We start from the raw sequence: 16833 nt of genomic DNA on the forward strand, positions 1-16833 counted from the left end.
GCAATTTGTCAGTCTTTCAAACACTGACATACTTATATTCTAACCAGAACACATACTTTCAGTTTATGCCTGCATTTATACAGAATTAGTGTAATTTATTATTTCTCATCTTTCACACCCAAGACTGCAAGTAATTTTGTTCATTGTCAAGCACTTCAGTAGCAGACTGCTTTAGAATGTCAAGATCTGACCTACTTCAAATAACTGGGTATGCAAATATTTCACCTGGCATTGGGTATAGCATACTGAGCATAGTCTGTATGGCCAGCTTCAGAGAATGTGACAAAAACATTTCTGCCTGTTCCTAGAACCCAACACTTGGACGTTAATAAATGAGACAGACAACAATTCTTGGTCAGAAGCAAAAGTGAACTTATGATTACAATTTAAAGCAGAACCATTTGTTAAAGAATCAGAACAAGGACACAAAGTCATACATAACTAGAAGTTCATTTTACTTCTGCGCCTTCTGTGGCTTTTGCGCCTTCTCTGGCTTTTGTGCCTTCTCTGGCTTTTGTGCCTTCTCTGGCTTCTCTGCCTTCTCTGGCTTCTTGCCTTTTTTAGAAGACATCTTCTGGAGCTTCTTCATTTCATGCTTGATGATCCTGTTTCTCTGCAAAAAAAGAAAATGTTTACTATTCATCAGAATGAGAACAGCAACAGCTCAAATATCATGCCTTAATTTCAATTCTAAGCTTTCAGATTCTGCCGTTTTTGATAATCACCCTTTGCTAACCAATTATATTTATATTATATAGTCAAAAGATTTACCATGTATTACATTTAAAATGTCAAATTCCACATAAAACTGTTCTGATCTACTAAGCGGACAACATCATTCTGGCTGGTAACTTGGGCACCCCAGTATTTCACGTGTAATGACTTCCGTTATAGAATGAAATACTAACAGTAACCCATCAGGAATATCTGATTTCATCAGCAGGTAATTCCTTCCTCAGTTGTAACTTGGCAGACTGACATACAGATTATGTGGGTTCAAGTTTGACCAACTACTGAAGATAAAGTGGTGGCCAAAGCAGCAAGAAAAATTCAAGGCATTCACATACTTTGATGTCACTCCATAACCCAAGCGAGCTATAAAAGTAAGGCTACTAACATCTGTATGTGACACTAAAGTGAAAGCTACGAGCATTAACCCCATAAAAAAGCGACACTCAAACACTTACCATTTTCTTTGCTTTCATAACCTTGTAGCGATCAAAGTCAGTCATTTTGGCTTTCTGTGTGAAAAGAATCAGTCATGAAGCTCTGATATATACTTATGCAAGTAGAAAAACTCACTGTTTCAAAGCATTCCACAAGTAACTCTGACCATCTCCAAATTAGGTTTAGCTGCACATCTGGAACTAGTTCACTAAGGCCTTTGCTGGGAAGTGATGGTGCAGGAAAAAAGGTGGTTATAGAAATGACTGAACAAAACCACATTTACTGTTAAAATACAAGAAGTTGAAGCTGATAGGTAGCAACTTTTAAAAATCTATGGCTTGTCTATCTTTAATCTTAGCCTGCAATTTAAAACACACGGTTTAATAGATTGCACCTAATTTTAATAAGCAGAAGCAGTACAACATGTATTACTCATCCAGTGAAAAACTGTACCTTTTCTCGGGCTTCAATCTTCTTTGCCCATCTTGTCGCTGCCCATTTTTCATTTATATTTTCCTTCTCCCAGGCAAGTCGCACACACTTCTGACGAGCACTGCATTAGAACAGTCATAAAATTACATTCACAGTCTTTATTAAAAAAATTTCTCTCTGATGCTGGCCCACCAAATTTCATACAAGAGAAGATCACCCTTCTACATTACTTCAGACGTTACTTTAAGTCAATGCCACATACACCTCCGTGGCCTAATTAACATTTTGTTGTGTAAATGCTTTGCTAGGACTGACAGATGAGCGACTCCAAGAAGCATACTCACGCACTGTTCCTAGCACTGCTTCAGAATCAGAAAGGCAGCAATTTTTGTAGCTAAATTACAAAAACTCATATAGTAACTAAGCGAAAGAGAACAGAATTAGTTCAGCCTCCTGCAACTCCAGTGTAGTTCTGTAGGCAGGGAACGCATTTAATATCTGCAGCTGACCTAAGCAGCAGCAAAAGCAAAGCTGCACATTTTTTACTGCAACTGCTTCCCCCCACACCATCCACCCCACAACTATCTGCAAGTTGCCTAGACTAGTGTGCCTTTGCTCCTGAACAGTGGTTATCAGCCAATATTGGTAATACAAACTTAAATGTATTCAACTACAATAACATCGTCTGCCAAATTTTTACTGTGCACACATGTTAATCCATTGACTTAATGTTGTATGAACTTTCTAGATTTAGCAAGCATCAGATCACATAATTCAGTCATCAAGTGACAGCATGGTTTTTTTACACAGGTCAAAAAAATGGCAACAACTCACCTGTGGGGGAACTTGAGAACAAAGTCAGTCAGCTGCATGCACTTGAAGGGCATAGCCTGCCTTCTGACACCACTGCAGGGGCCATCAACTAGTGCCTGAAAAAGGAAAACAAATGTGGGGGTTTTGCAGCAGTTTTCCCATCATACTTGATTTAGACAGCAGCTTCCTATTAATGTGTGAACAGTATCTTGACAACAATGGTCCAAAATTGAAATACGTTTTATGCAGACAAAACCTGAGATTGTTAAGTCTTGCATATACAACCCAAGCTTTACAGAAATGATTTTAAAGGCCCATCTTTGTCTTTGGAAAAAACCCAAACTGAACTTTAAAAAAAAGGCACACAGAACTAAGATGACATACTTCATCCTTCTTTTTTTTCCCAGCTTTTTCAGGAACATTAAGCGAAAAGAGTTGCCTTGCCCAAACATTTACTTTAAACATACATTAATGCCATTCCATTCATAAGTGTTAGACTCCAGCTGACATCACTTGTCCACTTCTACTCCTAGGAAACATAGCAGGGAGGGGAATATATCACTTGCCAGTGAAAAAAGCTTGCTACTGAAAGTTTCAAATACAACAACAGCTGTTAAATTCCATCTTTTTGTCAATTGCTTATTTCTTCGAAAAACCTATTCACAGAAAACTTCCTTTAAAATTGATACACTCTGTCTTAGTGTACAAGTTTCTGTTAAGGCAGAAAGGAGAAAACAAAGGTACAGCACTCATAGCTTACCCTGTTTTGGTCAATAACATCCACAATGGCCACGAGCTTGCCAGCATGTGGCCCGAAGGAAATGAAGGCAACTCTGCCAATCTCGACGAAGCGTTTGAACACCTGGGAGCAGTAAGAATTGACTGGAGTTAGGTGAGAATATACCCAAGGCCATTGCCAGATTCAAGGCTCTCACAGCCTTTAAAACAGCTTCCCAAGCTTTCGAACTGCACAAAATCCCTTCGCTTGAGCAAAAGCCCCACGGTAATGCCCTCAACTACTTTTTGCCGGCCCCGCGTGGAAGCCGCAGGCAGGCGGAGGAAGAGGCGCCGGGGAAAAGCAGTGAGCCCCGCGGGCCGCAAAGAGCCGCGGCGGACGCGCCGGCTCCGAGGGTGCCAGGCGCTGTTCTCCCAACACGGCCCTGCCCGACCCCCAGCCGCGCCCGCCCAACGGCCGCACGCGGGGCCCGGTCCCAGCCCGGCACGGGTGAGGAGGCCGCGGCCTTCCCCCCGCCGCCCGGCCGCCCCCCGCCGCCCGGCCAGGCGCAGGGAGACACAGACGGGAGGGCACAAGCAGGGAGGCAGGGCGCGGGGAGACCCCCGGGGCGCCAGGCCGCCGAGGGCCCGGCCGCCCGCACGTACCATGATGGCCGCCCGCGAGCAGAAAGGGAGGGGGCGGCCCGGCGGCGGCCGGAAATCGCCTCTGAGCCGCGACTGCGCATGGGCGGGGGCGGGGCCCGCGTGCCGCCTGGCGGAGCGCGCGTGCGCAGGGCGCCTTCCCCGTGCGGCGGCGACTCGGGACCGGCGGCGTGCCAGTACGCATGCGCTCTACGGGAGAGGCATGGCGGCGGCGGGCATGCCTCTATATGCGCATGCGTATTGGGGACGGGGAGCGCGGCCCAGCGGGAGGGAAGCGTGGTCGCCGTCGTCTCCGCCGCGCGCATGCGTGGTGCCGGCGGGCGGGAGGCCGCGCTGTCGGTGCGCGGCTTGCGTGTGGGTGAGGGGAGCAGGCGCTGTCCAGAGCCGGTGCCGCTCTCTCGGCTCAGCGAGCTGCGCTTCCTCCCGAGCTCGGGGGGGTAAGGACAGCCTCGGTGCTCCAACCCGGCGGCTGGCAGCGTGCTGCGGACCGCGGGCAAGGGAGCGGTTTTGGTTCCAGCCCCCGTGAGAGAGTGGCCCGGTGGCCGAGGAGTACTGGAGAGGAGGGCGAATGCAGAGGCCGCGTCTGTGCGGTGGCAGACCTGGTGAGGAGAAAGTTGGCAGCGCACAACCAACACGCTCCGAGACAATTGGTTTAAAATTATCCTTCTCTTCGAAAGGCAGAGCATTTTAATGAGGGGATGAGGAAAAAATACACCAAGATTGTGCACGGGTTTTTGTCTCACAGCGCAGAACTGGCCTTGATTTTGAAAGAGCAGCTTGGCGATACGCAAGGCAGTACTCTGGGTACAACAGAACACATGCAGAATGGGCTCGGCGAGGAGACAGGAATACACGTCCAGAACAAACGTTTAGAGAGGGTAAAACCAGCATTATAATTCAGTTTGGTAGGTTGTGCCGCCTGATGGTGAAAAGTTCATGGTTTGACAGCAAACAAACAAAAGGAACATTTAATTGACTCCGCATTGTATGCTGGGCAGCACAGAGGGACAGGTAGCACTCTGCGTGCAGCAGTCAAGCGTCTGGCCTGTGCCGTTAGCCGTCAGTCACGTCCTGCTGCTTGTGGGAGAAGGCATCGCGCTAGCGCTGGTGTCAGATGCATGCTGCCGGCAGAACGTGTTTGTTCTGTTCTTGGACTGCGTTATCTCCGAGCTCGAGACAAGTGCAGGACTGCGCTTACTTTATTCCTCCTACCTATTGCCACGTGAATGGCATTTCCCAGAGCGAAGCTGCAGTGCGAGCTCCCCGCGGTGCGTACGGAAGGGACCTTCCCAACCTCGGGCAGAGCTGCAGGGACGGCGTGCCGGCTGGAGAGACGTTCCATGGGACGACCGGCCAAAGAGCATCCTCACAGGGCGGCAGGTTAGGGGCCCTGCGGACCATCAGGGCATGGCAGAAAAGCTTCATGGGGGAGCGTCAGCTCACTGGGCTGGCTTTGAGGTACCTGCATCAAGACACTGATGTGTGCGGATCATGTTTTGCAGGATTTTCACTTGCATAAATGTCAGCCAAAACATTTGCTATGAGGAGAAGAGCTTTGAGTAGCAAAGCGTAAGCAAAACATACTGCAGAGCACTGCTGGAAAATAGGGGCTGACCTTTGTTCTGGCTTTTCAGTGGCATGAAACATCCCAATTTAGCTGTCTAAAGCATAGTGTTTATTGTTTGTACAGTTTTGCTTTTATAATAAAAGAGAGCAAGTAAAAAATGCACTTAAGCAACTTTAAATGGTACAGGTATTTTATGCAAGTGCTCAGGGAATGGATCATTAAAATGTTAATGAGCGCTTAACTCCATCAGGTATTTTTGAAAGTCCCAACCAGAATACCATTATAACAATGTTATTTTACTGTGCTTTACAACGGTAATGTTAATACATTTATTAAACCAGTTATTTTTAAACATGTTCTAGGTCAAGTCAGTAGAAGATTATGACTTTTGGATTCTTCCATTTTGCAGTGAGTTGAAAAAACAGTATTTTTCATTTTCTTCATTTGATCTAGTATGACTCTCCAGTACTACTTAAAGAGGAAGGAAGGGAAGTTACCTAAAATCTTGGTCTTTTTAATGTCTTTTTAATGTCTCTTTGCATGTTTTATGGCAGATACTCAAACGTCACTACTGACTGCATTGATGACTTACTGAGTATGCGAGGGTTGCATCTGTTATGCGTAACTATAACTTGCATGCCTGCATTTCTGCTTCTGTCAAGATCATAAATGACTGGAAGAGGCATCATAAAAAACCCCAAACTTGGGCTGTGCCTTAAGATCAAATACTGAAAACGGTTCAGGACTTAAAGCTTAAAAACATTTTCTCCCATGAATACTCATTTAAAACCATACACTAGGCCTGCACAAATGTTGCTGAGCAAGTAACTAGATACTGCCTTCTGCTTAGTACACAGAAACATGCTCATAAATTAAGTACAGGTGAGCACTTTTTGTGATACACAGTCTTCGTTGCCATCCAAGTGAACATAACATTGTTCCTGAAATAATAATTTAAAAATTGAATAAAAACTCCCTAAACTGGGGTATGATCGACTGTCATACTCGGCATTGTTCACTTTTCTGTCCTCTTAACTGATCTTGCCAATGCTGAATTATGCCATGCAGTACAGGTTACTGCTTGCTTCTGCCAAGTTTACGTATTGCTTTATGAGAAGTTTGTCACTTTCCTCCCCTTCAGAAATGTCCATACGCATTTCATGTCTCATCTCTTTCTTCTGGTGGATTAATTTCTTGCTGTTTCTCCACAGATGAGGTTTTTCATATTACATAATCCTGTCCCTATTCCCAATGCCTGACCGTTCTTTTTCTAACCAATCCGTATCGCAATCAACTGTCTTTGGTAACTGCGAATTGCTGCTTCTCTCTGGTGTATAAGCTTCCAGATCTACATTATGGCAGTGAACCTGAAAGCAGCCCTAGAAAGTGTCGGTGTCCCCGAGTAAAACCTTAACAGTGTTCAAAAGTAGAAGTTGTTTATACGTGGTTGTGTGTGTTGTGTATATATTAAAAAAAAACAAACACTCAGAAGAGTGGCTTGGTTTTAACCACCAGGGTTTCCTTGCTGAGAATATGGATTCTGGAGATAATGAGCACTGTCCAGTCCAGAATCTCGCAGGATCAGTTTTACAGTGTGCAAGTTTCCATCCCCCAGGAAAGCATTTCAGAGATTTCCTACCCCTCTGATAAGAATAACTTGTCTACCAGGATGAAAATATTGGTGGTGGGGAAAAAAAAAATAAAGTACACTTGGCTTAGCTTTTCACAACTTAATTTTATTAATCTTCATAAGCAGGCAGAGTATAGAGTATATAGAGTATAAAGAGATAAATAACCTGTAGCTTGTACACATTCCCAAGGGCTGTTAATTTCACTGGCTCTCCGAGAGACCTGTTCAGTTCTAGATGACAGGACAACGTTACACCCGTTGATCTGGTTCTGACCACGCTTGGGGGAGGATTTAGCTATGGTTACTGAAGTCACTACCATCCCCATTGCCTCACCTCCCCTCCAGAAGCAACCACTGCAGCCAAGGGTGACCAAGCTGGCTGTGTGTCCAAGCCGTGTGTTTTTACGGTACCACTGAACTGCAGCCGTGGTGCTGGCTTGAAAGAAGCTGTAAGCTATGGCGGTGCAGCTGCCCGGCTGGGAGTTCAGTAGTTTCAGCTTTCCCAGCTGAAACTGACAGGAGATGTAAGACTGAGCAGGTGGGTATCCTGGTGATACAGGAGGGAGATTATATACATAGGGAGAAGACGGAACTACTGAAAAAGGAAAACAGAAGGTGATTCATGGAAGGCAGGCATTTTTTTGTCAGATACTGGCTCTATCCAAGTACAGCTGGAAGTCCAAAGGAGTTTTGAACAAATTTACTTGTTCTTTAGCTGCCAACTCTAAGGAGACTAACTTCCAAGTACATTCCGTTTGTGCAAATCCATGTCTGAATGGCCCTGCCATTCAGAAACAAAGCGAAGCAAAGGTTTGGTAGGGCAAGTAAATATTCCAGAATACCATTTTCCACAGAAATTTGGCAACCGAAGAAAACATTTTAATGCTCTCATCCAGCTGTCTTTTCTTTACCCTTAACTGCAGTTCCAGATCCATGACACAAAAGATAAAGCTTTTATCTCATGCCAACCTCCATAATGTCCATGCATTCTGAAGTAAATTTTATGTTTTATCAGATGTAACTTGGGTGCCACAGAGCACTTCATCTTGTAATACCTTCTGCCTTATTTTAAGTACTGCTACTCCAGGACATAGTAGTATACCAACAGAGAAGGGACAAAGCCCTCACTGCTGATCGTCCTGAAAAATCACTAACTTTTTTTTTTCTTTTTTCCATTTAAAAAGATATTTAGTTCCTTTCAAATCATCTATCAGCCTGTGAAAAACAAAAGACAAGAAAACCCCACCCCCACAGCCAAACCTGAAAGTAAGAAGGTGATATAGAAACAAAAGACAGAAATTGAAAATATTATTCATGGGTAAAAATACTGGCCACTGTTCTCCTGTCTCACAACCTAATCAATACGGGGAATAGATGAAGTTGGGATAGAGAACATATTATGTGCCATTGGAATTCATAATCCAATGTTAACTTGACTTTTGAGTGTATGCATCAACAAGAAGATCTCTTACATGCAACACACGTGTACGGAAACCACTACTCGTGCAGCGTCACAGGCTTTAGCTTGTTAGCAATAAATGTTGAATATTATAATCTCCTTTTTAGTTTTTACTTTCTCATGCCGAAAAGCTCTTAGCATGAAACCAGTAACCATCCCTTGAGAGAGGAAAGATGCAAGCAAAGGAAACTACATACAGAGGGAAGCAATCCTGAGAAGATGGAGAGGGAGGAATGTATTGAAGTCATTGCCAGCAGCTATTTGTAGGACATTTGGGAAAATACAGAGCTCCATGTAGGTACTGAATCTGGGCAAAAGATGGTAGAAGGGGAGGAGGGAAGTGAAACAGAGATGCTTTTTTCTCCTCATGCAGGTCCTGAAGACTACAACAATCCCTTCTTTCTGCTAACTCTGAGGCCCTTCCAGATGTATTCCCCTTGCAGCTTCACAGATCGTGTTACGGCAATATTAAGAGGAATAAATAGAAACAGCATACAAAGGAGGAGATGGCAGATGATGTGGCAGGAGGCTTTTTCAAGGGTTATTTCAGAAGCCAGCTGAAGAAGACCAAAGCTATACAAAAGACAGGTAGGTAAAAGGGGCACTGACCACGAAGAACTCCTTGAGCAGTAAGTAAAATTGTAGTCTTATGATTTAAGGGAATGAGAGGTTTGGTGAAGAATGCCTGGGCTTTCAAGGAAGTCAGCTCTTTGGAGCATGAAGGCAGCAGCACTTCCAGGAAAGCTCTGGAGTTAATGCATTTGACAGGAGCATCTGCTAGGTAGATCCCAGTGCTGCTGAAGGAACACTGAGGCCAGGATAGTGGAAAGGCTGATCAAGGCACTACAGCCATGATTGCAGCTCCAGCAATGTGTTCACGAACCCACTACAGAAAGGGTGTTCTGCTGGCCTGCAGACTAGCTCCTATTCCTCTTGGCCATGAATGAATGAAGGGCTTAACTTGTTAATGCTTCAGAAGGTCCCAGGTCTGAGACTCTATCTGGACAGTTGAAATAACATGTACATGACAAGTCAGTACTGACTGCGACTGTCTGAGATCAACAATATGTGGGGAACACAGGTCAGTGTTTCAGTATGAGAATGTACAAAAAGTATTTCTGTGAAAGTCAGAGAAAAGGACACTGAAAATAGTGGCTTCTGGAGGTAACTATGAGACATTTAAATTTAGGTTCAGTTACTAAAGTGTGAAAGCATTTTGTTCCACCAGCAAAGCAAATCTTATGTACCACAGCAGAGGCATTCTGAGATCTCCATGGTACCGAAAGATATAGCTCAGTTTTAAGACAGGCTTGAAAGCCCTGAGAGGTGTTGCCAGTTTGTTACACCTTTATGTGGTGGGGATCAATCAGTTTGGAACAGCAATGAAAACAATTCTATCCCAGCTGTTCCTTTCAGTTCCTGTCACACCCAGTGCTTGTTCCAGTTTCAGAAATTAGATTATTTGGGGGCTTTTAGTGTCGGCACTGCACACAAAAACAGCTACCATGTTCCCACCTCCCACAGTTCCTACTGACTTCTTGTTTAATTTTATCTTAAACAACCACCACCATGATCAAATCCATCACCACCTGAGTTTACCAGTTAGCACAGAGTTAATGAACAAAAAAATAATATGTACCTGGCAGGAAAAGGCTCTTAATCTCTTACCAAGCAAAGTGACATACCTGCCCACATTTTCTCTGCTGCACACTGGACAAACTAATTTTACAGAAACAGTTGCCAAAATATTTCAAAAGCGCTCCAGTTCACCATATCACAAGATTCCTTTGTGTCTCTTCTCTATTTATGCTTCTGGTCCTGAAGTATTTTTGCCTGTCTTTATTTCACCCTCCATTTTTCAAAAATAAGAGTCCTACTTAACTTAATAGCACTACAAAATTTTTGTTTTGTCTTCAGTAAAGTTCATTTATTCTGGAATAAATACATGTTCAACACGACTGATGTTCTTCCGATTGTGTGATACAATACACAAATAAATAAGGAAGAGAAGACACAACAATGCTGTAGCTGTGAGGAAGACGAGGAGTGCAGCAAACAAAGAAGGTTTCAGAGGTAACTGGATCAGCTTGCTTTCTGCTGGAATCATGTTCGTGAGGCTTAACATGTAACCGAGTGACCATGCTATATTGCTGTTACCAACCTGAAATAAAGACAGAAGAGTCCTATTCCCATGGACTTTTCAGTCAAAGAAAAGAAGTTCCAAAAGCTCAACTGCTGATGCCGGCAACTGCCATTTAAGTTAGCAAGGAGAAAACTTTAGTGGAGCATACAAAGAAGATACAGAACCATTTTAAAATTACCCTTTTTTTGTAGTTCCAGAGGATGCTAATAAAATTGGTCACTGAGCTAAAGAAGTGAGACACAGGTATTAGATGGATGGGCACAAGGATGTGTGGTATATATGCAGACAGCCAGTTACGGGATTTTCTGTGCAAGAAACACACTTTAAAAAAAAAAAAAATCAGCACTACTGTGCTAATTCCTAGAATTAGCCCCTCATCTTAGCCAAATCCTAGGATGTTATTTAGTTCAAGCAAACAAAAAGCCTCACAAAGAGTCCCACCAACACGGACAAAAAGGAGGCCAGGGTAAAGTCCACAAAGCGGGAACTCTATCATCTTTTGTTCCATGGTTGGTTTTGTGCCTGCAAATGAACGAGCACGAGGCTCTTCCATTTAAAAAATAAACGTAAGTGGAAAATTACTTAGGGATAGGTGAAACAAAAGCAAAGGGGTTACGTTTGTATTTGCTCCATGGTCCTCCTGCTTTGCTGTCTTTCCCCAATTCTAATTTGAGCAGAGTTTATAAATTTTCCACTGTCTTTTTGATTAAATCATCATCCTGCCACTTGATAAGCACAGGATCAGTGAGTGAAGATAGAGTGTCCCTTGTCCTCTACCCACATGCCCAGGCTCCAATAACGGTTTGCCTATTTATATAAAACATATCAGTACACATCACTGCCTCCTACAAATCAAACCACAACTTAAAAAAAAAAAATCTATTTGTAAACAGAGTGAAAAAATAAGGGGGGGGGGAGTGGTGCGTTTCAAGAGAAATCGGTGGAACTCATTAAACAAGGGTTAGCCTACAGGGCCAGCTACAAGATACATGTTTGGTTTATACTCTAGCATAGGTTGCTTTCTTTTTCAAAGGGCCTGCACCACCTTCAAATCACTCCAGGTAGTTCTAGGGTATACTACAGGACAGACAAAGCTGAAGTTGCGTTCTTCTACAACCAGCCAGCTCTCCCAAACTCATTTGGCTTTCCACCTTTATTACAGGTCATCCCACTCTGCAACTACAGGGATGAGTTTGCCTGAATGACTGCCTGTTAAGTAGTTTGCTTAAATTTGGGAAACCAAACCTCTTTGTTTATTCTTGTATAAAAAGTATCATGATGAAGTTGAGGGATGAACTTTAATAAATGATTTAATGTCTTTAATGAACAGTTTTAAGCGGTCAGCTACTGGCTACAGGAGACCACAAGGGCCTATAATATTTGGTCCTTTTTGTAGCTGTGTATATCCTAATAACTTTTGTTTAACTGATAAAAAGAAAGCTACAGGAACTGGAATACAACAGGTGAGCAAAGAGATGGATCAAGGTGTTTTTTCATTGCTGAGAGAGGGGAAAAACTCTCATTATGAGGTTTAGAACTTTTGCAAATCATCTAGCTCTAGATCTTGCCCAGATCTTAGCATTGGGTTAAGGTTCTTTTTATTGGTTGTGTTCACTAATTAAAAGGAAATATACCGCCTAGCAGAGGCACGCTCCACTCTTGGAGAAACTGTGCTGTTCTCTCTGGGGTAGCTTAGCCAATCAGTTAACGTTAGATCTTACTATTTTAGTAGGGGCAGATCTAATTAAGAGAATGTAGTTTTCCCTTTTGGAGTTTCGTGATTACCCTAGTGCAAAATCTAGGTAACAAAGATGTTCATTTCAAATAAGCCTTTTGGCTTTTTATTTTGCTCAGTATTTTTATAGTCTTGGCTAAACACAGAAAAGTGTTGCTGGGGATGTCCCCCCTATCTGCTGGGGACAATATAAGATATATTTAAATATTGAGAAAAATCCACTCCTACCAGGTCCAGATTAAGATCCCAAAGTAAGCTCTATGCTGATTTCCTGGTAGAGGGCTAAACTCTGGACACTCCTCCAGAGCTGCTAATGGTTGTCCACCAGAGGACAAAATAAGGCAAGAAAATCCTACCTGATTCCTTAGTGCACCAGTAATAGATATGACTGTTCAGAAAGCATTGCTTACAATTTCTCATTCACAGCTTGCCAGCATACCCTGCATTTAAGAATACTCCATCAAGATCTACAACCTATTCTTTTGTTGGTTTTGCATGCAAGTGCTGAAGCATTTCCAAACTGTATGGAGATTAAGAGACAGTCTGGGACAAGGGTTTAGAATAAAGCTCTGTACAGTAGCAGAGAGGAAAGGATGGCATCACAGAGCACTGCGGGGACCACACTTCTTGATGTAACAGCCAAGCTTAGATAGTGGCCATGCCTTCTGATTTGGAAGCAAAGATTTCTTAGCAGTAGCTTTAGAACGGATATATACAAGTTCATTCCAAGTACTCTGGTTTTTAGGAGAAAAAATCAGGTCAGGGAAGAGAGAAATGCAGCTATTACACAAACATTGTAAGCCTTCTCTCTCTGGGAACTGAAAGCCAATACCCCACCAATATACATTCTTATTCCAGAGAACCAGATTACGGCACAGATGGATGTGCCAGCAGAGGATGAAAACTGCCCTAGTTGCTTCACCACTCACTGACTACAAGCCAGCTCTGCTAGTTCCCCCAAGGCTCTGCCAGCAGACAGAAAAGTGGGAGTTCTCCTGTCCAGCTCAGCAGGGTTAGCGGAAACTGACCTTAATTAGTGAGGCGTTTCAGGCAGATCACTGCCTAGAGCAAGTCACTACTTCAACAAACCGGGGCAAGGCGTAAAACACAATTATTTGATCCTTTCTTAAAGCTCTTCAAAAGAATCTAAGGCAGCATCTCCAAGTAATGCTGCAACCCCTGGAACCAGGCTGAAATTGCTACTGAGGCTTGAAAAATGGCTTTGTCTTATGCCAAACATTTGACAATCATTTACAAAGGCTGTTTATGGCAGTTATATTTTTGTAGGCTGCTGCATCTTCTGTCTCCTAAACTTCTTTGGATTAAAATAACAGTAAGAGGAAATAATTATTACTCACCTCCTTTTGAAAATGTATCTGTGGCCAAGTTTCTGCATCAAAGTTGTAACCATGCACAAGCAAGTAATAAATGAAATTGGCTGAAAAACAGTAGGATCTAGCATATATTTCTTCAAATTTAGGCAGCATAAACTGGAGCTGAAAGCAAAAGGTTTTTTAAAAACATGTAAATTATGAAAAAGAAATGCATTTGGTTTTTATAACTAGAGAATACTTTGGATTCTAATTAGAATTCAGAAACACCAAACAAAGTTGTGGACAACTAGATAGGGAGATTTAGAAAAAGAAAGACCCTGACAGTGATGTGGTAAAAAATGAAAATAAACATAAAACTGCACATAAAAGATTGAGGATGTTATGGTTCCTAAATTTTCCATATCATCTTTACAGCATGGTTAAAGCTGTGAAATGAAATTTCAAAAACTAGTCCAAGTTTTAAGCATGCTAAAAATACTACATGGTTTGAAGCACAGTGGAAAAAAAAATGTTGAGGTTGATACAGACCTTCTGAAAAGTTCTGAATACTTGTCCAGTCCATATTCTTTTTACATCTCCCTTTTACAGATACAAAAGAATAACAAAACCACAAACCAAACCACCCACTTACCTGTGCCCAGCTCTGTGAACAGAAAAACCACATACTTGAATTGAAGTCAGCTAGGGAAAAGTGCCCAGATAAATTCAAAGCATTAATTGTATAGTAGAATCCTGAGAAAGCCTATAGAAAAGGAGTAGATGACAGGCCTGTTACTTTCAGAACTACAGAAGTCAAAAGCAAGCAAGCTCAAAAAGAAATGCTGTGTTTGCAAACCTACCACAAAATTCCCTTTAACTTTTGGTTGATGTATTCCATTAAATGGACAGTCTTCTCTGTCTCTGCAAGCAGTGAAGTTAAACAATAAAGAAACCATCTCCTGGCACAGACCTGGGTCTCCTGTTCCATGGAAGTTCACAAGCTGGTTTGGGTAGTAATTTGCTGGTCTCAGAGACTGTGTACAAAGGCTGCCGGAGAAGTACTTCATCGTTAATGCAGTATTATAATTCTGAGGGTAACATGGATTATCCACATTGGAACTGGTGTTTGATTTCTGGAGGGGAAAAAAAAAACCACAAACAAAAAACCCAAACAACAAAGGCTACTCGAAAGCAAGAAAGACCTAATTTGACATTAACTACGGGAATCTTTTTAAACCACATATGCATGTATTTTTGTTCTCTTTCTCTGTCATGGCTGATTAGTACAACATTGCTGATCACTGTAATTCATAGAAACTCCTTTCTCAAAAATCATTGGCAAGATCAGCAAAACACTTACAGAACTAGTTGGGCCTTTTTGACAGAGGGTACAAAACTCTCACCAATTTTTAACAAATATGAAGATCTTAGTATGAAACCTAAGTGCGTTTGTCCACAACTAAGCACAACAGAGCTCTTATCAGGGCCTCCAAACTCCAAAGGGAAGCGAACACAAGCCTAAGAACCTGCTCAGACAATTACTGAACACCTGCAAGAGCAACATAGCAAAGGGTCTTAAACAGACCTGGAGCAGCAACGCTAAAAGCCTCTTCTCAGCTTCATCTCTCCCATAGCACTGGAAGCTGTGAGTGTAGACATTGTAGTTGTAACCATATAACTTCACTTGCAAGGTACTATTGAAGTTCTCCTGAGAGTCCTCTGGGATAAATGAAATTTGAGTGGAAGCTCCTCCAAGATCCAGTGCACCCATAGTCTCTTTTCTGTAAGGACGGACCCATGTCCTCCAAAGGTTTCTCTACATGTAAAAATAAAAACAAGGCTAATCAGAAATACCATCTGCTTGTTCTCCCTTCAAGTTCTTCTACTCTTTACTTAACTTTTTAAGACCCCCCCCCCTTTGTCCTGCACCCTTTCCAAAAAAATCTTAGCTCTGAGGAAACATGCAGATGGTTTTTTACACAAGAGGGATGTACTTTCACAGAGTGAAATGATCTTGAAAGACGGAAAAAGGAAGGCAGCATAGCTTTCAACTCAGAGGACAGCACAATGACCAAAGCACAGGACTAGCCAGATCAATATCTTTACTAGAATGCAGGGAACTGAAACTGAAGGCCAGACCCATGAGATCTTGAACAAATCTGGATGGAAATAGTATGAAGATTTGCTTGTTTCAAGGCAAGAAAAATTATTAACGGAATAGAATATCAAGAGATCACACAGAAAAAAAGAGAGTGAAAATAGAGTGAAAAACACAGAAAAGTCAAATGAAAGCTCCATCAAATTCAAAAGAAAAAGGACCCCTAATCTGCACAGTTCCTTCACTGAAACTGCAGTGGCAATAAATCTGATCCATTCAGCTGGCATTTTTCCTCTATTACCCAAAACATCTCCCAAATTCTGTATTTGATCTACACAGTCACAGTGCAGAATATAGATTTTGTATGATTATCTATCTCAATATTTACTGTAGTATTATTTACTGAGCATGATGATATGAAGGGAAGGGAAAATAAACTTTATGGGCTAGCAAATATACTCACAAGAAAATTCTACAGTGAAAGATTCCCATTAACAGCCCCTAGCAGAATTTGACTCTTAGCCCACTGTCACAAGAATGGTGAAAATTTCTCCCTCCTACTAGTGATATTCCACATGTAGGTCTCCACATAACTCTCTATACTAAACTGGCTTCACAGCGTCCTGCAGTCCCTTCAGTAGTCCTTATAAATCTGCCATATGGAATTTGATATTTAGATTATTAAAATTCATGTGGTAGAAGACTGACACCACCCTGAAGTTCATGATGTCATTTTTGTTGCATGAAATGCACACAATGAGAAAAACTCTTCCAGAATGTGTGATTCCAATACCGTTTTTCTTAACTTTGCAAGAGTCAACAACACAGTCACCATGAGCTATCACTCAGATCACCAACAACTAATTCCTGCTTATTAATTGCTATGATCTAACAGGAACCATTCAACCAAGACAGCTAACAATACTCAGGGGTTTGGCTGAAATTTCTATCAACCTAGCGAGACTATCTGGAAGAAGTGCAGTTAATGCTAAGGGCAGCACACTGCTGCCATGAATGCAGATGAGCAGTTGCTGATCATCTTGGTACAGCTTTTACTGGGAATTAAATTATACTGCATATCTAAATATAAAAAGGGATC

The 16833-nt window shown here is 42.4% G+C and overlaps 2 protein-coding genes across 3 annotated transcripts in view; both read right to left on the bottom strand.

Annotated features, from left to right (window-relative positions):
* Window positions 1–348: 348 nt before the first annotated feature.
* On the bottom strand, window positions 349–3944 carry RPL14 (ribosomal protein L14). Its single transcript, XM_075493247.1, has 6 exons — window positions 3793–3944; window positions 3173–3274; window positions 2434–2528; window positions 1621–1720; window positions 1188–1241; window positions 349–613 (listed from the first exon to the last, which is right to left on the bottom strand). Exons 1-6 carry the CDS (start codon window positions 3793–3795, stop codon window positions 455–457), a joined length of 513 nt encoding a protein of 170 aa, XP_075349362.1. The 5' UTR covers window positions 3796–3944; the 3' UTR covers window positions 349–454.
* A 6185-nt stretch (window positions 3945–10129) lies between these two features.
* Window positions 10130–16833, bottom strand: part of ENTPD3 (ectonucleoside triphosphate diphosphohydrolase 3) — a 51163-nt gene continuing 44459 nt past the window's right edge. The window contains exons 8-12 of one of the 2 annotated variants that reach the window (XM_075493242.1): window positions 15222–15452; window positions 14497–14769; window positions 14289–14399; window positions 13682–13819; window positions 10130–10606 (exon numbers count right to left, since the gene is read on the bottom strand). In XM_075493242.1, coding sequence (XP_075349357.1) covers window positions 10373–10606; window positions 13682–13819; window positions 14289–14399; window positions 14497–14769; window positions 15222–15452 — 987 coding nt within the window. In that variant the 3' untranslated portion in view covers window positions 10130–10372. The remainder of the gene's footprint in view (window positions 10607–13681; window positions 13820–14288; window positions 14400–14496; window positions 14770–15221; window positions 15453–16833) is intronic. The other variant, XM_075493243.1, reaches the window with a different exon arrangement.

The sequence above is a fragment of the Mycteria americana genome, chromosome 2, assembly GCF_035582795.1.
Source record: "Mycteria americana isolate JAX WOST 10 ecotype Jacksonville Zoo and Gardens chromosome 2, USCA_MyAme_1.0, whole genome shotgun sequence".
In the NCBI taxonomy this organism is placed as follows: Eukaryota; Metazoa; Chordata; class Aves; order Ciconiiformes; family Ciconiidae; genus Mycteria; species Mycteria americana.

Excerpts from the sequence above, each read along its gene's own strand:
- RPL14 (XM_075493247.1), bottom strand. Across the intron at positions 2,529-3,172 it reads ATGTTATTGACCAAAACAGG|GCACTAGTTGATGGCCCCTG; the intron begins GTAAGCTATGAG and ends TTCCTTTTTCAG. Across the intron at positions 1,242-1,620 it reads AGATTGAAGCCCGAGAAAAG|AAAGCCAAAATGACTGACTT; the intron begins GTACAGTTTTTC and ends CTTTTCACACAG.